This window comes from Anguilla anguilla, chromosome 11 (assembly GCF_013347855.1).
Source record: "Anguilla anguilla isolate fAngAng1 chromosome 11, fAngAng1.pri, whole genome shotgun sequence".
In the NCBI taxonomy this organism is placed as follows: Eukaryota; Metazoa; Chordata; class Actinopteri; order Anguilliformes; family Anguillidae; genus Anguilla; species Anguilla anguilla.
In genome coordinates, this window is record NC_049211.1 from 3,848,055 (window position 1) to 3,870,184 (window position 22,130).

Sequence of the window (22,130 nt, forward strand, 5' to 3'; positions counted from 1 at the left end):
GGCTGTGCTGTAGAGGCCCTGGTCTCCAGGCTGTGCTGTGCTGTGCTGTAGAGGCCCTGGTCTCCAGGCTGTGCTGTAGAGGCCCTGGTCTCCAGGCTGTGCTGTGCTGTAGAGGCCCTGGTCTCCAGGCTGTGCTGTGCTGTAGAGGCCCTGGTCTCCAGGCTGTGCTGTGCTGTGCTGTAGAGGCCCTGGTCTCCAGGCTGTGCTGTAGCGGCCCTGGTCTCCAGGCTGTGCTGTAGAGGCCCTGGTCTCCAGGCTGTGCTGTAGAGGCCCTGGTCTCCAGGCTGTGCTGTAGAGGCCCTGGTCTCCAGGCTGTGCTGTAGAGGCCCTGGTCTCCAGGCTGTGCTGTAGAGGCCCTGGTCTCCAGGCTGTGCTGTAGCGGCCCTGGTCTCCAGGCTGTGCTGTAGCGGCCCTGGTCTCCAGGCTGTGCTGTGCTGTGCTGTAGAGGCCCTGGTCTCCAGGCTGTGCTGTAGAGGCCCTGGTCTCCAGGCTGTGGGGGGGGGGGGGGGGCGTTAAGGAGCATCTGGTTGCCAGATGTGCAGGTGGTTACCGTGGCCACGCCGCGGGAGCTGCCAAACGGCAGCAGGCTCTGGGGCGCGGGTGCGGGCGCGGCTGCGGGCGCGGGTCTCACCCGTATCAGCCCCGCCTCTGGCAGTAATGTACCCCTAATGCCCCGGGGCTTCCACAGTGTAAAGTGTGACGGCGCTGTTACAGTGAGCTGCTGCTGCTGCTGCTTGTATGATGGGCGTAGAGCTCCCTCGTGATACTGTCAAATGTAAACAGAAGTACAGTAGAGAAAAAGAGTACACAGTGTGTGTGTGCGAGCGTGCATGTGTTTGTGCGTGCCGTGTGTGTGTACAGTGTGTGTACGTGCAGTGTGTGCGCAGTGTGTGTGTGCGTGCGTGTGCGTTCAGTGCGCGTGTGTGCGGTGTGGAATGCAATGTGTGTGAGTGTGTGTGTATGTGCGGTGTGGAATGCAGTGTGTGTGTATGTGTGTGTGTGTGTGTGTGTGTGTGTGTGTGTGTGTGTGTGTGTGAATGCAGTGTGCGTGCGTGCGCGCGGATGGAGTGTGTATGTGTGCGGTGTGGAATGCAGTGTGTGTGCGGTGTGTGTGTACGTGCAGTGTGTGTGTACAGTGTGTGTGTGCGTGCGTGTGCATTCAGTGTGTGTGTGCGCGGTGTGGAATGCAGTGTGTGTGCGGTGTGTGTGTGTGCGCGGTGTGGAATGCAGTGTGTGTGTGTGTGTGCGTGTGTGTGTGTGTGTGCGGTGTATGCGTGTGTGTGTGGAATGCAGGCTTGGCGTTTGCAGCTTTGTCCGTATTGTGCAGTTTCGGAGCTCGCTGTGAGGGTGACACATCGTACGGGACAGCGCCAATGAAGTCATTCTCAGCTGCCCTGCCCCCTGCCCTGTGTCTCTGCAGTGTGCGTGTGTGTGTGTGTGTGTGTGTGTGTTTGCGCATGCAGTGTGCGTGCGTGCAGTGTGTGTTAATTCTCAGCTGCCCTGCCCCCTGCCCTGTGTCTCTGCAGTGTGCGTGCGTGTGTGTGTGTGTGTGTGTGTGTGTGTGTGTGTGTGTGTGTGTGTGTGTGTGTGTGTGTGTGTGTGTGTGTGTTTGCGCATGCAGTGTGCGTGCGTGCAGTGTGTGTTCATTCTCAGCTGCCCTGCCCCCTGCCCTGTGTCTCTGCAGTGTGCGTGTGCATGTGTGTGTGTGTGCGTGCGTGCAGTGTGTGTTCATTCTCAGCTGCCCTGCCCCCTGCCCTGTGTCTCTGCAGTGCGTGTGTGTGTGTGTGTGTGTGTGTGTGTGTGTGTGTGTGTGTTTGCGCATGCAGTGTGCGTGTGTATGCATTGTGTGTGTTCATTTTCAGCTGCCCTGCCTCCTGCCCTGTGTCTCTACTCTGTGTGTGCGTATGCGCGCAGTGTGTGTTCATTCTCAGCTGCTCTGCCCGGTGTCTCTGCAGTGTGCGTGTGCATGTGTGTGTGTGTGCGTGCGTGCAGTGTGTGTTCATTCTCAGCTGCTCTGCCCGGTGTCTCTGTCCCTCACTCAGGAACCATCTGCTCCCACCTGTTCCTCCTCTCTCAGCGGGGCGCCTCCCGCCCCGTCCCGTCCCGTCAGCGCGGCCGGATTCGGGGTCCGAGTCCCGCTGTCCGGCACCCTCCTCCCCCCGTTTCTCGGCAACGCTCGTTTATTTTCATAACGTCTGAGTTCTGAAGCCGCCACACAGGGACTTGGGCCGGCGGGGCAGGGCAATTAAGGAACTGGCCTTGTTATCTAGAGGTTGCAGGTTCGATTCCCAGGTCGGGGACACTGCTGTTGTACCCTTGCGCAAGGTGCTTAGCCAGAACAGCTTCAGTAAAAATATCCAGTTGTATAAATGGATACTATGTTAAAAAAAATAAATAAATAAATACTTAAGCTGTGTCAGTCATTCTGTTGTGTGAGAGTTTCTGCTGCTGTAAATGGTGGTGATGTAATAGGAGGTAAATGCCCATATAATTAAGATATGTGGCGTAGGGTAAATGACGCAGTAACACGCACAGATAAGTGCACACTGGGAAAAGTGGCGTGGTTTGTTGGGTGCTGTGCGTGGTTTGTAGGGTGAGCTTTTAGTGATATTCTGAGTGTGTCTGCTCACTGGCAGTGTTATTTGGGGATGAGAGAGCTTCAGATGACGCAGGCTCTTTCCCCCTCATTGTTTCACATGGACTGATACTGAACTGTAGTCCGGGAGTCTGGTCATTTGCGTAGTGTTTTAGTGTTAGAGTAGAAGATTAATCTAAGACTTCCCCTGTGAGGAACCGTGTCGCCCTAGAAACTTGGCTTCTCTGTGATGCCCTGGATCCAGTGTCTTGACGCAAAGGACCCTGGGATACCGTTGTTGGTACAGGATATGGATGGGAAGCTGCAGCGGAGTGTTTATTTGACTTCTTCTGTGGTTTCTGCTGCCTCAGCCAAACAGTCTTCTACATTGTTGAGAATGGATTACCAAACCAACAGCCAAATGTTTTTTTTGTAATCAAGTTTAAATTAATTTGCTATAATTTACTGGCAGTTTGTTTTTTTGAAGAGCCACCTCACAAGGGCTAATGTTAATGTGAAACCCCGAAATATGAGACCGCAAGATTTTTTTCACTAGTTGGAAAACAAGGTCACTTTGCTGATCTACGAACGTTGGGTTGCTCGTCTTTCCCGTCAATCCTCACCTTCCCAGCTCGGGTTTGAGTTTTTCTTCACAAAATGGCTGAGCCTCGAGATTCTTGTTTCTAGTTTCTTGCCCTGAACTGTCAGGCCAAAGTGTGAATAAACAAAGGAACTCTGGGAATTTTCAACACTAGGCTTCATACGGTGTTAAGTAGTATCTAGTCTGTAGGTAAATCAGAGCACTAATTTAGTCAGGAAATTGGCGAGCGTTATTGGGCTGAACGGCCTGTTCTCGTCATTTTATGTTGTGTTATGAATTGTTAGCTACCCTTCACACTTGAATGTGCCTTTTGATTGGCTCTTAGTACTGATGATAGGCTAACCCAGCAGGGCTACTCTGTAAATATGGTTTTCTCCTGCTTCCTCCTGTTGACCGGATACAGCAGGGGTGTGAATGCCAGTAGAGCTGAACGATGAAGCGACGAACCCTTCTGCAGACACGTGCTCACTGGGCCCAAACCCGCTCGCTAACCCCAGAGCAGCCCCTAGCGGTGACCTGGCGGCGGACCAGACCAGACCGGCGGGGGTTTGGCCCGTGAGCCGGGCACAGGTGGGCCTGGCCAGTGTGTGACCGGCGCGGTGGTTTGTAAGGACAGCTGCCATCGGCGCCCCCTGCTGGCCAGCGGAGACCTGGCACGAGAGGTGAAGATTAGGCCACGCCCCCACTCGTTGGGAGGAATGCTGAGCGGTGGTATTAGAGTGGGGGGGGGGGCAGGCGAAACTGATGCCTGGGCACTGTTACCCCCACACCGCCCCTATGGCAATGTGCCTGCCTTTCCCCAAACAGTGGGGGTGTGAGGTTAGACTGCCAGGGCGCCCCATCACCCCCCCCGCCCCCCAATGCCCGGGCATCCGCCTCTCCCAAGCAGCAGGGGTGTGGTGCCAGGAGCACCAGGACGCCCCCATCACACCCCCCCCCCCCATGCCCGGGCGTCTGTCTCTACCCAGACAGGAGCCAGCATTTTTTGGGCCTTGTCTGAGTGGGCTTGCGCGTTCCTCCGCCCCCCCCCCCCCCCCCCCCCCCCCTTCCCGCTCATGAGAAACCTGCCGCTCTGTAGCGAGCGGCCATGTGGAAGCGCAGCTGGTCCGACAGGACCTCGTTAGCGAGGGATTAATCGCGGGAGGCGCGGCGTGTCTGTCAGACCCCCGCCAGATCAAGAAGGTCGACTTGGGTCCGGGAAGAAAATGTGCTGAGTCCTTTACTTTACGTTGTGTTGTTCTGAGAAGGAGAAAGTTTCCATAAAGGCTTTTCTTTCCCCCCCAGAAGGGACAGACATTCTGCCTTTACTGGAACCCTGCTGGTCCCTTCGAAGAGTAGGTTTTTTTTTGTTTTTTTTTCCCCCAGCATTCTAAGCCAGTGTTCTAGAACTCCGTTGCTTTCAATTACCGGCAGTGACTGTGACATCACCGTTAGAATGTTCGGTTCAGAACATTCCAATCACGAGGAGCCGCTTTCAAGACACCCAGTCTGATCTGCAGCAGAATCAGTCACCAGAGAAAATAAAGAAAGTTTTAAAAAATGTGTTCCTCTTTGAAAAGGGGCGATGAAGCCTTGGACTTTAAAGCGACAGAGACTCTGAAACAGAAGGGAGGGTGCCGAAGGGAGGGCCATTTGTCCTGTTCCTCTTTTGGTTTCTGACACCGAGGCTGTGAAGCCCAGCCGGGCCCAGCTCCAGCGCCCCCCCCCCCCACCCCCCACCCCCCCGGGATGTGCCTTCTGTTTTCGAACGGGCCCACCTTTTGCCTCGCATTCCGCTCTGGTGTTCCCAGCGGAGGGACCGGACCGCGAGCTCAGAGATCCCGTCACAGCCCCGGCGGGTTTTTAGCCCCGTTACTGTCCTCAGGATTATAATCCCTCTCAACAAAGTCAGATCTGCACTGCCCCCCCCCAGTGGTCCCGCTGTGCGATGAGAGAAGATGAAAGGCGTGTGTTGTTTCGTTTGCTTCGCCCTGCGCGCTAGCGAGCGAGCGAGCGTCTGTCGTAGCCAGAAGAGCTGGCGATCTTTCTCCCCTGCTCAGAAGTTGTCATATCAGTGTAGCGGTCTGACTAATGAAAGCACTCAAAGCGCGACATCGATCTCGTCTGTTATCTCCGCAAAACTTTAGATATTCATTTCTGCTCTGTTTGCCAGCTGTCTGCTCTCTCTCTCTCTCTCTCTGTAGTCCTTTCCCCATGTGCATTTCCCCTCTGCTTGTAGTTAAAGGTAGCACGCCCCTGCAGGGTACATCACTGTTCAGTCCCTGTCTTTATTTATTATTAAGGGCTTTGGTCCCTCGCCCCGCGAGTTCACGTCGGGCCGTTTCGCTCAGAAGTTCAGCGCTGCGTTCAGCAGAGGTCGGCTCGTACTCTGCTGTGTTGGCACAGGGAGTGTTCAGGTCACCACAATAACACACACACACACACACACACACACACACACACACTCCAGACTCACAAACTGAAAAGGATAATTATTGTTTGCTTGAAGCAAGTTTGACCGTGAATAATTTAGAACGTTCCGCGCGAGCGTCGTTTGGCACAAAAGGCGGAACGGCAAAAAATAGAACAGCTGTGTGTGCATGAGCGAGCGTGCGTGTGTGTGTGTGTGTGTGTGTGTGTGTGTGTGTGTGCATGAGCGAGCGAGTGTGTGTGTGTGTGTGTGTGTGTGTGCATGAGCGAGCGAGCGAGTGTGTGTGTGTGTGTGTGCATGAGCGAGCGAGCGTGTGTGTGTGTGTGTGTGTGTGCATGAGCGAGCGAGCGTGTGTGTGTGTGCACGAGTGAGCAAGTGAGCGTGTGTATGTGTGTGTGTGCATGAGCGAGCGAGCGAGTGTGTGTGTGTGTGTGTGTGTGTGCATGAGCGAGCGAGCGTGTGTGTGTGTGTGTGTGTGTGCACGAGTGAGCAAGTGAGCGTGTGTATGTGTGTGTGTGCATGAGCGAGCGAGTGTGTGTGTGTGTGTGTGTGTGCATGAGCGAGCGAGCGAGTGTGTGTGTGTGTGTGTGTGCATGAGCGAGCGAGCGAGTGTGTGTGTGTGTGCATGAGCGAGCGAGCGAGTGTGTGTGTGTGTGTGTGTGCATGAGCGAGCGAGTGTGTGTGTGTGTGTGCACGAGCGAGCGCGCGTGTGTGTGTGTGTGTGTGCACGAGCGAGCGAGCGTGTGTGTGTGTGTGTGTGCATGAGCGAGCGAGCGTGTGTGTGTGTGTGTGTGTGTGTGTGTGTGTGTGTGTGCATGAGCCAGCGAGCGAGCGAGCGAGCGTGCGTGCGTGTGTGTGTGTGCACGAGTGAGCAAGTGAGCGTGCGTGTGTGTGTGTGTGTGTGTGCACGAGTGAGCAAGTGAGCGTGCGTGTGTGTGTGTGTGTGTGTGTGCATGAGCGAGCGAGCGTGTGTGTGTGTGTGTGTGTGTGTGTGTGTGTGTGCACGAGTGAGCAAGTGAGCGTGTGTGTGTGTGTGTGTGCATGAGTGAGCGAGTGAGCGAGTGAGCGTGTGTGTGTGTGTGTGTGTGTGTGTGTGTGTGTGTTCCTAGAGCTATGTCGTTTGCTGGAAGCGGTGGGATGTTTTTCTCTCAATTATAAGTCTTTGAAAACACCACACAGGGTACAGAGGGCCTGCCTCATTGTTCAGGCCCTGCAAACCAGCACAATAACAAGCGTGTGGTTAAATGGCACCGCTTGTTATTCGTATGATGGGTTGTGTCTCTCCACATTGTTTACCCTTCTCAGCGTCAGCCTCCCATTTCTGGTCCTGACTTCCTGTCCTGTGAACCATTTCCTCCTCCCATCCTGCACTTCCTGTTCCCAGACCCGTGTCCTGTACCTCCGTGTACTCGGACTCAGAGCGAGGAAGTTGCAGCTCCCGTACGACTCGAGCATAGCTTGTAAAAAAAAAAAAAAAAAAAAAAAAAAAAAAAGGTGTAGAAGTGACCTGGGGTCAAACTGGTTGGGTTTTCGGGGTGGCCATGTTGGATTGTCCTCAGCATGTGTGTGTGTGTTTTTACACAGCTAAGACAGCCAGCCAGACTCCCTCACTGAAAGACACAGGAGTCGAGATGTGGCGTCCAGGCCCCAGTGTTTCAGTGAAGCCACGTTTGCATGATGTCACTGCACAAAAAAAGGCAATGCTTTCGAGGGCATAACAAAGTGAAGTTGAAGCTGAATCATAGCCGAGAACCACACTTTCAACTGCCGTTAAGTTTCAGAGCAAAACACTGGTAGCTACCTTTTTAGTAATTTCGTAGCAACGTTATGTCATATTAGTCCATCCAGTCTGTCCAATCGGATCAGAGATATTCAGGTTGTTTTGTTTTTTTTTGGCTACAGGTGAAACCAGGCATTTAAGGTTGTGAGGATATGTAAGTAGACGGTTGGGAAGAACCTGACCATGGGGATGGGGAACAGGCGCGACCGCACAGGTCTGAGAACCAAAACCCAGACAGGTGTGATTCTGTTTGGCTCGTTGGATCAGTTACAGTCTGATCTCCCAGTCACATTTCATCAGGCACTCGAGCGTCACTCTGAGTCACTCCTTCCTCCTCGCGCTTAGTAAAGGTTACATCAATATTTTCAGTGCTCTGTTTGTGTATCCACAAAGGCTGCACCGGTCTCCTGGATTAGGACATCTGCCAAATAAAGAATCAGGGAAAAAAAGGCATATTTTAATGCATGTTTGTAACCATTTTCCTGTTGAAATGTTTGTACTTTTTTTTTTTTTTTTTGCCTGTTCTGTTGCTGCTGTAAAAGTAGTGAGCCAAAAATAAAATGGACATACATTTCTAAGTTAAGAGTCCTTGTGATTTAGAATGTTCTTAATGGAACATTCTAACGCTGATGTAACAATCACTACTGGTAACTGAAAACAATGGGCTTCTAGAACTCTGACTTAGAATGTTGGGGGGGGTGGATTCCAAAAAAAACTTGCTCTTTGAGGGGTTTTAAACCTGGTTCTTTTCCTCCCCTGCAGTCCACCATGTTTGTGAGGAGGGAGGTGGAGTTTCTGACAGTGGGGGGGGGGTCTCTCTGTGTGTTCCAGGGCTCTGCGTCAGACCGGCCCTCAGCAGCAGCTGCGGCAGCACAGTGGCTCCCCCCTCAGGCCCACGGGGGCACTGCAGCGTTCTCTCACAGGGGCCCAGTTGGCACAGGGCGCTGAATGGCCAGGGGCCCAAACCACTGTGGCACTTATGAGTACAACTGCAAGGTGAGACGCGCATGTGCATGTGACCTGTGTTAGGAGCCCATGCCTGTTATTATTACTGAGCTCAAACTGTTACAGCTCCTCAAGTGTGCAGTCAGGACACTTGGGTGTGTTATGTAAGTAAGCATGAATTAAAGTTCATTAGAGAATGGTGTATTCTGGCCACCTGGTAATGCTATAAAAAACCGTCCAATGAAAATCCTCACAGGCAGTCACCTGTACTTCATAGATCTCGGGTTTTCAGGGAATGTTCCGGTTGTCAGATGTGCTAACACCTCTACCCACTGCTACCGGTGGCGTCTGTTTGCATTATTTGGCTTTGTTGGTCTGTCTCTGAATCCTGCTGTTTGTGCTTGTTAAACCCCGCCCCCTTCCTCTGTAGGTGAGTTTTCATTGGGCAGGCAGCGTGAGCGGCAGGACCACTGGGGAGACGCATGACATGGAGGTGAAAGGGCCCACCATCACTGCTATGGGCCTGGGGGCTCCAGGTGAGCAACGGCCACCTGTACTGGGGGGAGGGGTGTGTGTGTGTGTGTGTGTGTGTGTGTGTGTGAAGGGGACACACACATGTTCCCTGTGTTTGTTCATCTTCAGTGGATGGATATGATCATGAAGCGTGTTGTGTGTACATACAGAGGCCTATATCAGAGGCGCACAACTCCGGTCCTGGTTTTTGTTCCAACCGGTTGCCTTAGTTTTAATTTTCTGACAGCTCTATAAACAGCGCTGGTTCATTCTTGTACTTGAGCGCAGTGAAATCTTTAGGACACACTTACAGTCTGCGGTTGTAGCTGCTGCTTATACAAAATGACAGATCAAGACATGATTGACCTAATTAAATCATTAAGTTGGCACAAAATCCTGAAACGGATCGACCCTTGTTCTGCACCCCTGGCTTGCATACATGTGTAAATGGACGCTTTCGCCTTTGCTTCAGTTACATGCATTTGTGTGTGTCGTCGCTCTGGTGATTAGCACTGACTCTCACATTACCGCCTAGGCTGACAGGAAGGGATTACAGAGCCCCCATCCCTGACCCGTCTGCCATTTTGGCTCAGTACCGCATCTCAGTTTCACAACTGAAGCAAGCTTTCTGAGGCAAGGAATGCAGATGGAAAAGAGCAGTCCTTCAAACTGGACTTATATTGTTGCCTTTTATTGCTAGCATACACAGAAAATCCAAGTATCTTGTTTTCAAAATGTTCCACTTTATTTGTGGAAGCATTACAGAATCCTCTACAATGTTCAGTTTTCTCATTAGCTTACCGAATACTCTCTCAAGCAGTCATAAATCTATATATGTATTCTCTTATCTCTTAGCATATTTTTAACAGAATTTTCCCCCTCTGGAGTCATTACTGTGAAAGGTTACAGTTGTTGGCTGTGTCCACCATTTAATGCACAAAACCATGTCCAGGGCATGTGTAGTGTCCTTAACCTCACAGCACACAAACCTGCTAGCACAGTGACACAGGTCTGATAATGTACACTCAGTTACACATGGAACACTGAGTTTTGCAGTGTTCTATGTGTAACTGATCGGATGATAAATATTATTGGTGCACTGTTTCCACTATTGTCTGATACAGTAGAGCATTGTGCCGGCTGTGGCATTGTGAAGACTTGTAAATAATTAGTTAAAATAATGTACATTTTGTCTATGTAGAAAATACACTTAAATGCCAGCTACAGTATGACGTTGGAAAATAATATTGACCTTTTGGAAAAAAATAGGGGGATTAAAAGTTAATTTCCTGAGTTGTGTGCAGTGTGCAGATTCCTCATTTCCTAGGAGCGCTCTGTAAGAATGTGTTTTTTTTTTGTGTTTGTGTATGTGCGTGCGTGTGCGTGCATGTGTGTACATGCGCGTGTGTGTGTCTGTGTACGTGCGTGTGTGCATGTGTGTGTGTGTGTGAGCAGATCTCCAGGGCTGTGCGGACGGGAAGCAGCGGGCGGAGCGTCTGTCGGAGCTGCAGGAGAGGAGGCGGGGCCTGCAGTCGCTGCTCAGCGCTCGGCTGGGGGAGCTCCGACGCGTCTGTCTGGCGGAAGCGGTCAGTGGCGCTCAGTACTGCTGCAGGACTCCGCGTTAGCCGTGACATCAGCCCCGGGATACATACTAACCCCCCCAGGGCTGAGGGACAGGGATACATACTAACCCCCCCAGGCTGAGGGACAGGGATACATACTAACCCCCCCGGGCTGGGGGACAGGGATACATACTAACCCCCCCGGGCTGGGGGACAGGGATACATACTAACCCCCCCGGGCTGGGGGACAGGGATACATACTAACCCCCCCTGGCTGAGGGACAGGGATACATACTAACCCCCCAGACTGAGGGACAGGGATACATACTAACCCCCCGGACTGAGGGACAGGGATACATACTGACCCCCCTGGGCTGAGGGACAGGGATACATACTAACTCCCCGGGCTGGGGGACAGGGATACATACTAACCCCCCCAGGCTGAGGGACAGGGATACATACTAACCCCCCCGGGCTGGGGGACAGGGATACATACTAACCCCCCCTGGCTGAGGGACAGGGATACATACTAACCCCCCCCTGGGCTGAGGGACAGGGATACATACTAACCCCCCTGGGCTGAGGGACAGGGATACATACTAACCCCCCAGACTGAGGGACAGGGATACATACTAACCCCCCGGACTGAGGGACAGGGATACATACTGACCCCCCTGGGCTGAGGGACAGGGATACATACTAACTCCCCGGGCTGGGGGACAGGGATACATACTAACCCCCCGGGCTGAGGGACAGGGATACATACTAACCCCCCCAGGGCTGGGGGACAGGGATACATACTGACCCCCCTGGGCTGAAGGACAAGGATACATACTAACCCCCCCAGGGCTGGGGGACAGGGATACATACTAACCCCCCCGGGCTGAGGGACAAGGATACATACTAACCCCCCCAGGCTGAGGGACAGGGATACATACTAACCCCCCCAGGGCTGGGGGACAGGGATACATACTGACCCCCCTGGGCTGGAGGACAGGGATACATACTAACCCCCCCAGGGCTGGGGGACAGGGATACATACTAACCCCCCCGGGCTGAGGGACAGGGATACATACTAACCCCCCCAGGCTGAGGGACAGGGATACATACTAACCCCCCGGACTGAGGGACAGGGATACATACTAACCCCCGGGCTGGGGGACAGGGATACATACTAACCCCCCGGACTGAGGGACAGGGATACATACTAACCCCCCGGGCTGGGGGACAGGGATACATACGCCCCCCCCCCCCCCCCCCCATGCCAAAGGCTCGCTGCTATGGGGTGGGGGGGGTGAGGGGGGGGAGAGCAGGCAACAGATGCCCCAAGGTGCCCCAGGCATGGCATTTGTGTTTGGCAAAACACAAAAGCATCTTCTCATTGTTCATTGAGTTTTGATGTGCTATAAAAAAAAATTTTTTTTTAAACCATCAAAAGAAAAAGGGAAAATAAAATGGTTGTGTTTTTTTGTCTTTGGTTTAGAGAATAAGCGCTTGGCCAGCGTGCTGAGAAATAATTTCAGAGTTTAAAATATTCAGTTTCACACAGCCCAACCCAACCCCGTCCTGCGGTTTCTTTTTTGAGATGAATTCACAAGTCTCGGTCCCTTGTGAGTTTCACCCAGGAAACTGAGCACAGCAGAACCAAGACAAACTCAGAGAGAGGCATAATTTATAGACCTGCTACTCGCTGACCAGACCCTGGGGAGGGCCTCATGTTTTTCCTTGTCTTTACAGGAACTGACAGGAGAAATTCCCAGAGAGTTTCCCCTAGAGGCAGGAGAGAGGCCCCCCCACGTGCGGCGCAGAAGTGGACTGGCCCACCATGCTCCCAAACATAGCGCTAAGGGAGAGGTAAGTGGGGCGTACCATTTATCATTGCGGAGGGGTGGATAATATAAAACTGATAAATTTGTTGTGTAGCTCCATGAAAAGTAACAGTCACTTGCGGTCCTGTGTTTGGTAGGAAGAGGAGGTGTGTCAGCGGAAACCAAAAAAAGCCCTGTTCAGTGGCGCCCTCCGCAGGCAGACCGACTCAGAGCAGCATCCACCGCAGGGCAAGAGGACGGTGCATCGCGGCTGCCACACGGGTGACAAGAAACTACATTACCCAGCATGCCACACTCTGTACTAAACACAGAATTATCTCCCTTAACTAGATGTACTAGGGTCTGGTAAATCCGTCAGGTTAGGCCATGTACATAATTTTGTAGTGTATTTTGTTGGGCAGTCTGTGCCAGATAGACAGAGCAGGGTGAGGGTGCATGTGAGAGACAGACCATAGCAGAAATAAGAAAGTGCGTGTGTGAGTGTGTGCATTCGTGCATTAGTGTGTGTGTGTATGTGTGTGTGTGTCCTGATGGGTGTGTGTGCCATGTCATTTTTGCAGTGTTCACTGTGTTTGTGCGAAGGTTATGAAGTTCACTGGGAAAACGAGGTTCTCTGCACCTCCCCGGTAAATCCAGCCCCTTTCAGGAACAGGACATTGTGAAAGTCCTGGACAGGAAGTGCTGAGCGAGGGGTCACTTCCTGCCATTATTACTGAGGCGGTGGAGCTCAGAGAGAGGCAGAGAGGAAAGGCAGTCTGAACACACGCTGACAGCACAGAGCAGCTCAGCCAACCACAAACCATAAAACAGACTGCTTTGTGTGTGAGCTACCACTACCCAAACAGATGCTTAATACTGTCTGTGTCTGTGTCTGTGTGAGTGTGTGCGCATGCGTACATGTGCATGTGTGCTTGTGTGTGTGTGTGATCAGTCTAAGCAATGTCCACAGATTAGTGTGAAGGGGTCTGCAATTGGCTGGCAAGATACTGTTCTGTGTCAGCAGTATTAGGTAGCCACCATATTAGGAGGCGGCGCTGCAATCTATATCCCTGATGAACCTGCAAGTTCCTGTGTCATTATTATATATTGTGTGTCTGTACTGTTCATGTCCTCTGATGTTATTTTGGTATGTGGACATGAGTAAAAGTATTAATATATGTGTGTTTGTATGCGTGTGTGTTTGTGTGTGCGTGTGTGTGCGTGTGCTCATGCGCGTGTGTGCTTCTCCCTTAGATGACACGGTGAAGTCAGAAAGTAGCTCCATGTCGGACTCCACCACCCAGGATAACGGTGAGTGGAAGAAGCTGAGGGAGGCTCACTGCAGCCCCTCAATCAAACTTTCCCTCCTTTTCAAACTGCCACACTTTCCCTCCCTTTCAAACTGCCACACTTTCCCTCTTTCTAACTGCCACACTTCTCATCCCTTTCTAACTGCCACACTTTCCCCCCCTTTCAAACTGCCACACTTTCCGTCCCTTTCTAACTGCCACACTTTCCCTCCAATTCAAACTGCCACACTTTCCCTCCCTTTCTAACCGCCACACTTTCCCTCCCATTCTAACTGCCACACTTTCCCCCCCTTTCAAACTGCCACACTTTCCCTCCCTTTCAAACTGCCACACTTTCCCTCCCATTCAAACCGCAACACTTTCCCTCCCTTTCTAACCGCCACACTTTCCCCCCATTCTAACCGCCACACTTTCCCTCCCATTCTAACCGCCACACTTTCCCTCCCATTCAAACTGCCACACTTTCCCTCCCTAACTGCCACACTTTCCCTCCCTTTCTAACTGCCACACTTTCCCTCCCATTCAAACTGCCACACTTTCCCTCCCATTCAAACTGCCACACTTTCCCCCCCATTCAAACTGCCACATTTCCCCCCCCATTCAAACTGCCACACTTTCCCTCCCTTTCTAACTGCCACACTTTCCCTCCCATTCAAACTGCCACACTTTCCCTCCCATTCAAACTGCCACACTTTCCCTCCCTTTCTAACTGCCACACTTTCCCTCCCATTCAAACTGCCACACTTTCCCTCCCATTCAAACTGCCACACTTTCTCTCCCATTGAAACTGCCACACTTTCTCTCCCATTGAAACTGCCACACTTTCCCTCTCTTTCTAACTGCCACACTTTCCCTCCCATTCTAACTGCCACACTTTCCCTCCCTTTTCAAAGTGAACTGAGCTTCAGCAGGAATCCTGAAACTTCCCAGGACGGCGTGTTTATGTGAAAGAGGATCCTCCACCACGTTCTCAGAGACAGGATAATGTGTCGTGTTAAAACTGAATCGCTGAAGCCGTTGAATCAGACCTCTACTTCCACACTAGAGCTTGCATCGGGTTTCAAAATTGCCTCCTTTAATTATACTAAAGCGCTTAGTTAATCTATCAGGTTCTTCCTCTTTTAATTAAAGTTGGTTCACTCTGTAATTTTGTAATTACTTAAAAAACCCTCTTACCCCATTGAATCTTCATCTCCTTAAAAGAATTTGGGAGAAACTCTGGGAAATGTGCTTCCCTAGTTAATCTTAACCACAAAGAAGTTTACCCATGTTTTTAATTGCAAATGTATGCTTTTCACCACCATTTTACACACCTTTCTGCTTTCACCGAAGTAATGTTAGGGGGGGGGAAAGTAAATATTTGTAACCAAACAGATTTTCTTTGAGCTACCTCTTCGATATCCATCACTGGCCCTAATTTCCCCTTCAGGAATCTTCAGCCCTGTGTGTGAATCAGTACCTAGCGCTCGGTGTCTAATTTGCAAAGTAGTTTACAAAGTAGTACCACTTGTTGTTACCACCTATCATCGTATTCTTTTTGACACTGATGTCTATCTGAATAGAGAATTCCAGTAGAATAAGTTCTATTTTATGGTCAAATTGAACCTTTTCTGTGAAGTGAAACCATCAGTGATTCTCTGTGTGAAAAATACAGTGTTCTAAGCATACTGGATAAAAACTGCAATTATACTTGAAGCATACTGGATATAAACTGTAATTGTACTTAAAGCATAGTAGATATAAACTGTAATTGTACTTAAAGTATAATTAAAGTATATACTTCAGCATACTGTATTTTCGCATTGGGTCATGCAGTAACGACCCCCCCCCCCCCCAATCTCTCTTCATCAGAGGAGTCTTCCTCGGGCGTGACCCCAGACGGCCTGTCCCCCACTCGGCCCCAGCTGGCCCCGGGGAGCCCCGACAGCAGGCTCAGCCGGAAGCTCTCCCCCGTGGAGGTGTACTACGAGATGAGGACCCGCCGCAACTCTATGGCCAGCTCCGCCAGGTACGTCACAAGTACCGCTAGCCAGGTACGCTGCGCTATGAGTTCCGCCAGGTACGCTACGCTGCGAGTTCCACCAGGTACGCTACCCTATGAGTACCGCCAGGTACGCTACGCTACGAGTACCGCCAGGTACGCTACCCTATGAGTACCGCCAGGTACGCTACGAGTTCCGCCAGGTACACTGAGAGTTCCGCCAGGCCCTTGGTTTAGGCAGGTGCTCTGGCATTGGCACCGTTGCGAAAGTAGTTGCATCAGTATCGGCAAAATATAAACAATACCCACCCATACCAGTGAGCTGGGTTTCCTGATTGGTCAGGTGTCGGAACACACCTGTAGTGACTCTCCCCGTGTGCACCTGCAGCCCGAGCCGATCCCTCCCCAGGAGCATCTCCAACGTGGAGGGCAGGAGCGTTCCAGCCACGCCCCTCCTGAGCAGGACCGCCCCCACCAGCGTCCACGTCAGGTACAGTCCCCGCCCCCTCCTTTACAGGACATTACATTACAGGGATTTATCCAGAGCGAGTTACACAACGTTTTACCCAGCATTTACATTGCATCCATTTTATACAGCTGGATATATACTGAAGCAATGCAGGTTAAGTACCTTGCTCAAGGGTACAACAGCAGTGTCCTACCTGGGAATAGGACCTGTGACCTTTAGGTTGAAAGACCAGCTCTGAGCACTTTGTTTCTCTGTACCCCCCCCCCTCAGGTCGGACGTGTCGGGCGGAGTCGGGGGAAAGCACTGGACCGACGGCCCTGACGGGACGCAGGTGCTGCCGCTGCAGTCTCAGGAGGGGTCCTCCTCCGGGGGGTCCTTCGAGCGCGGGGGCTGCCCGTACAGCGCCCGAACACGCCGCAGCAACAGCTCGGAGGCCCTGCTGGACCGCACCGTCTTCCCCGAGGAGGCGGCCCAGCGGGGGGGCATGCCGTCGCGGGGGGGCCCCTACAAGAGCTCGGAGGCGCTGACCGACGGGCGGCTCCGGCAGGTGCACCGGGTCAGCCCGGAGAGGCACCTGAACGGGCACGCCGAGCAGGGCAGGATGCGCTCGTCCGTGGGGGGCCGGGGGGGCGGGGGCGGCGGCGGCGGCGGGGGGGGAGGCGGCTACAACGAGATCCTGATGGACTACATCTGGGGCAAGCAGCAGAAGATGCAGCAGCAGGCGCAGCAGCAGCAGCGGCAGCAGCAGCAGTTGGCGGGGGTTGGCGGGAACGGCAGGCCCTGGCCCGACGGCCCCTGCCCGCCCCCCCCCGCCGGCTCGGTGTCCTCCCCCCATTTCAACGGCTTCCCCCCGTCGCAGCCCCCCCACTTCGGCGCGGGGCCCCCGCCCTACAGCCCCCTGCTGCGCGGCAAGCCCGGGGACCCGCGGCGGGTCAAGGTGACGCGCACCAAGTCCTGCGGGCCCTTCATCCCGCTGCAGCCGCACCAGCAGGAGTCCATCCTGCTGTCCGCCTACTCCGAGCCCCCCCTGCACCCCCCCTCCGGCTCGGCCAGCTCCTCCACCGCCGCCCTGTACCCCTACCCGCCGGAGCCGCTGTGCCCCGCCCCCGCCATGCCCCGCCGCGCCCCCCCGTTCCCCGCCACCACCCCCGAGGACTCCACCCGCAGCCTGCACAAGGCGCTGGCCCTGGAGGGCCTGCGGGACTGGTACCTGCGGAACACCCTGGGGCACCCCGCCGCCCCGGCCAAGCTCCAGGACCCGGCCCTGTCCCGCCGCCGCACCCCCCCGTCCCTGCATGGCGCCCACCCCCTGCCCCACCAGCCCCAGTCCTTCCAGGGCGAGCCCGCCTACGGCCACCTGCCCCAGTCCGCCTCCTTCCACGGGCACCCGCTGCACGGCAGGTGAGCTCCTGCCACTTCGCTGGAACCTTGTACGCTTTTTTTTAATTTGTTGAAAGGGTTTTGTTCTTAAGTTTTTTTTAAATCATTAGAACTTCTTACATTTAAAAAAAAAAAAAAGGATTTTTCACCCAGCACACCGGTTTGGGAAATGCTGTTTTAGAGCAGAAGAATTTTTCTTTTCTTTTGTGAGAATGCCAAATTTGTTTCTGTAGTGCTACACAGCTGTTCTGTGTAGCTGTGCAGTAATAGGACCTGTGTAGTTGTGCATTAAGGGGACCTGTGCAGTTGTGCATTAAGGGGACCTGTGTAGTTGGGCATTAAAGGAACCTGTGTAGTTGTGCATTAAGGGGACCTGTGTAGTTTTGCAGTAAGGGAACCTGTGTAGTTTTGCAGTAAGGGAACCTGTGTAGTTTTGCATTAATGTGCTGTTTCTGGCTCTTGCAGGTCGATGGAGCTGTCGCTGTTCCAGGATCCATTCCCAGCACAGATGCAGGAGCTAACACTGAAAGAGCCTAGTACTGACCTGCCAGCTCCTGGAACCCTGGTCTGACACACACACACACACACACATCTCGCATACACCTGCTCAGAAAAAGACAGATGACGAACCGGCACATAAACAAACATGTATATACACACACACACACTTACATAGTATACACACAAATAGACATGGATGCAAATCGAGTTGTAAATGTACCGGACCAACACACACCCACACACACACACAAGACGACATAAACATTCCCCTGGTTTCGTCCGGTTTCTTCCCTGGATGGAAAGGCCGAGCGGTGGAAAAACAGAGGAGGAAAAGAAAGAGTCTGAGGCCTGTGGCCAGGGGCCCTGCTCAGTCTTTCTGTGAAACAGGAACTCTGACTGAACAAAACCAGAGACGGACTGGAAACGCAAATGGACCGAACTGACCCTCTGGCCTCCGCTATGAGCTCAGGGCATCTGAAGCTTCCCGCTTTTTCTGTCTCGACAACCTGCTACAAACACTCCTCTCTCTCTCTCTCTCAAGGTCTCTCTCTGTCTCTCTCTCTCTCTCTCTCGCTCCCTCGCTCCCTCCCCCCCTTCCCTCCCTCTCCAGTTTATCTGTGCTCTTTATTGGGAGTCTGTCAGTGTATTCTATTGGGAATCGTAGCGTCAGAAATCCCGGGTCTTGTGATAGACAGGGGCACTGAAATCCAAGCGAAACGCCAGCTGTGTCTTGTGCACTTGTCCTGTACGCTGCAGAAGTATGTCTGGTGCCCAGAATCAAAACAACAACGATATATATATACACTGCATATATATATATATTAATGGAGCACATCAGAATAGTGTGATCTGTGCACATATAGGTGCATAAAAGGAATCCTTGCTTGCCTTCATGTTGCATTACATTGGTGAAAAAACCAGGTTGACGTGATCCAAACTGACCTTGACCAATTCTTCATATTGATCGCAAGTTCCTTTCAGTTGATGATCTTGGTGAAATCTTCTCGTATTTGGCACATTTGCTGAAAGCAGGTAATGCGGAGTCTTTGGAGAGAAAAGTGTGAAAAGGAAAAAAAAATGCTGTATTTTTTTAATGCTTATCGACGTTCTTGAGGAATATCATCGTTTTAAAATGGAATAAGGTGTACAGTAATACTAGTTTTGCACTAGTATGATAAAGCATTTTGTGCAGGAAAAATGGTATACGTTGGGCTTCTCATTTTGATTGAGGTTATTGAGCTTAGTCCAAGAGGTCAACAATCCATCAGGTATGTATAAGCCTGTAGATAACTATATGTGGTAGAGTGCAATTTATTTTAAAATCATAATTTTATTCCAGAATAAACAAACAAATCAATATGAAAGCAGGGTTCCTACAGCCCTTGCAAATTCTTAAAAGCCATGAAAATATTTTCATCTTGGAACGTCGAGGAAAAATCCTGGAAAGTGGTTAAATATCCCACACTCGACTGTCCTTGAAAACTTAGGAAAAGTGTACCAAAACATTTACCAAAATATATCAATATTTCTTGCTAGCTTTATGACACCTTTTAAGTCATGTGTTCTGATAGTGCCAGCTCATTGGTCCTCAGGATAGTGAGGTATTTACCTTGGTACACACAGAATACTCTGGAAGTAATGTGTGTTTACCTCACAAAAGGTGCAGTATAACTCAGTTGCTTCACAAATTCTATAAAAAAATATTTGAAAACCATAAATTCATCCTTGGTGTCATTGGAAAAAAATGATTTTACATATGTTTTCAGTGGGATCACTGTTAAAAGCTTTCACTCAATAACTATTGATTCAAAAATGTTAACTATGTTTAATATTTAAGAGCTGCATACATCTTTTGTAGAAAGAAAATAGGTTAAACTAATCAGTTGGATTACAATGAAGAGGAGAAAGTAATACTGTTTACTCAAGTTGTGTGTGCGGGTTTTAACGAGAAAAACATGTATAACTGCAAGAGTGAAACCTGTTCTTTGTGATGACAAAAGAAAAGCTCACACATCGTACACAAACAGTACCCACAATTCAACAGCTAAATATTACACAGCACCAAGTTAGAATTTGTATTTAACAGAGCTGATTAGTAAAATAAAGCCACTGTGTTTTAAGGTACCATCGTGGAAATCCCTCAAGTGAACACATTCCTGCTTTCAGGTAACTTCAGGTAACAAATGAGGGATTGTTGGCTTCCAGGACGCATGTTGAAGGACAAGTGTGTAGGCTGATGAGATGAAAGAATCAGTTGGGTGTGTAAGAGAGCCGTGTTAATTTAACACGGATCCTTGCTGCAGAGCTTGAGGCGCGTACGTTGTAATGCTGCATAGTGACGTCGCTGTCTTCGCGCGTGTCACTCGACAAATGCAATATGTCATGTGGTCCAAATCGCGTCAGGAGTAAATGTTGGTATTCCTAGTTCCCTCTAGGTTTAGTATTATACTTCAAATGTATTTTTAGTGTCATTCCCCCAAACACATAACAGTATTACTACAAATAAATTGCTGTATCATTTTATTTTAAAAAAACCTTATTACATTTATTCTGAATATTAAATATAAGTCCAGCTGAACCTAGATGGTTTCCAGATAACATTTAAACAATGTAAAGTCCTTATATGGTATGGCCCTTAATATCTCTTTATTTTATTTTTGGGACATACAAATATAAAGATAAATTTTGAGCTGAGCTGAATATGAACCCACTGACGGGTATTATTTCAAAGATTAGTAACAAATGAACAAAACGTGTAACATCATCTGAGAAGTACTTCCACATCATTTTGCTGCCATTAAAAACACTCCAATGCTTCCACCATCATTAATACTGTTAGTGTACGTTTTTCTGTAGTGTTAAATTATTATAGAGTCATGGCTATGAAATGGTTGTCATCCAGCCAGTGTTTGGTTGTAACACTTCTTACATCAGAGCAAGTAGTGAGAAATCAGTCGTTTTTTTTTACCTTAAAGTGACATCACCATACTAAACAATCCATGTAAATTAATCACTTGTGTTCAGTATCATCGATCTCTACCATTATTCCCCCCCCCCCCCCCAAAGAAAAAAACTTTTTTTTTTTCTTTTTTTAAAGAACAGCTGTGAAATGGTCATTTCTGGTTAATTTTAAGGGGAAAGTACTTCAGACTCTTGATCAGTATATTCCAAACACAACATGGAATCCCCGTCTTTATTATATGAATACATAAATTACCTCCTCCTTTCTGGGGCTACATCCGATTTGAAAACTCCTTATAATTGATCAGGATGGTTTAGTGACAACATACAGTTACATTACAGTAAGCAAAATGGAGAGTAATTAGGACAAAACCTTACGGCAATGGCTAAGTTCTAATGTAAACCCCCTACATGTCACCATCACATGCATCTTTCTGTGAATGTGTACATTTGTTCGCTCGGCTTAAAGCACAATTCGGGGCCGCATGACTTTCTATCTGGTTTTCCCCCTTTGTTTCAACTTAGTTATCGGTGAGAACATGTTTAATGATGACTGCAATACTTACGAAATTTTCGGTAGGAAACATGCTGCTTTCCTGTAATTACAGCTTTAAGCTGAAGTCAAATCAAGTCTGCGCCACTAACCAAACGAGCAAAAAAAATAAAGGCATCTAATTCTGACTCGACGGAGAGAGAGCGCAATTCTGTTACCTGCCGTTGACCACTAGGGGGCGAGCAGAACTAACTTCCATCAGTGCCGTTCATAAAGATGGATTCAAATAGGGATGTCTGTCCCGACAGCCAAGCACACTATACATCGTCTCAGATTCCTATCGTAGTGCTGTTGTTGTTGCTATTGCAAGTAATTAGCGCACTTACAGGAGGCTTTCTTGTTGTATTGGCTTTGTAAACTAGCACAATGACATCTTCAAATAAAGGTCAAATGTTGCTAAATATAGGCAATTAAGAGCATATTGCAAAATTTGTCACAGTCTATTGTTTATTTGCCTATTATTTTCCCAGAAAATTTATGATACGTGTTTGCTATTTATTAAATCATATGAACATGTAAGCATACTTTGCTATTTGGATTTTTCTCACGTTGGTAAGGCGACATTTTCTGTGTAATAAGGTGTGTTCACACTAATCTGTTTCAGTGTACTCAAATGCAGATAACTATTGATAGATTTATGTAACATCTTGTTGAATATGAGGGGAAAAAAATGGGAAAAGCCGAAGTTATGTAGGAAATCCGGTTTTAATCGAACCATTTTACGCCACATGCACACCTTATTTACCTGTTTAAAGGTATTTTGCTCGAGAACAGACACTGA

General features: G+C 50.2%; 1 protein-coding gene across 2 annotated transcripts in view; it reads left to right on the forward strand.

The window, feature by feature from the left end:
- The window catches only part of si:ch211-169p10.1 (coiled-coil domain-containing protein 120), a 58,119-nt gene extending 37,225 nt beyond the window's left edge, over nt 1-20,894 (forward strand). For both annotated transcript variants that reach the window (XM_035382910.1, XM_035382909.1), the window contains 10 exons: nt 8,198-8,362; nt 8,742-8,847; nt 10,280-10,410; nt 12,124-12,240; nt 12,353-12,476; nt 13,449-13,505; nt 15,356-15,512; nt 15,874-15,975; nt 16,225-17,355; nt 17,800-20,894. In XM_035382910.1, the coding sequence (XP_035238801.1) occupies nt 8,315-8,362; nt 8,742-8,847; nt 10,280-10,410; nt 12,124-12,240; nt 12,353-12,476; nt 13,449-13,505; nt 15,356-15,512; nt 15,874-15,975; nt 16,225-17,355; nt 17,800-17,905 (2,079 nt within the window). In that variant the 5' untranslated portion in view covers nt 8,198-8,314 and the 3' untranslated portion in view covers nt 17,906-20,894. The remainder of the gene's footprint in view (nt 1-8,197; nt 8,363-8,741; nt 8,848-10,279; nt 10,411-12,123; nt 12,241-12,352; nt 12,477-13,448; nt 13,506-15,355; nt 15,513-15,873; nt 15,976-16,224; nt 17,356-17,799) is intronic.
- Nucleotides 20,895-22,130: the final 1,236 nt, after the last annotated feature.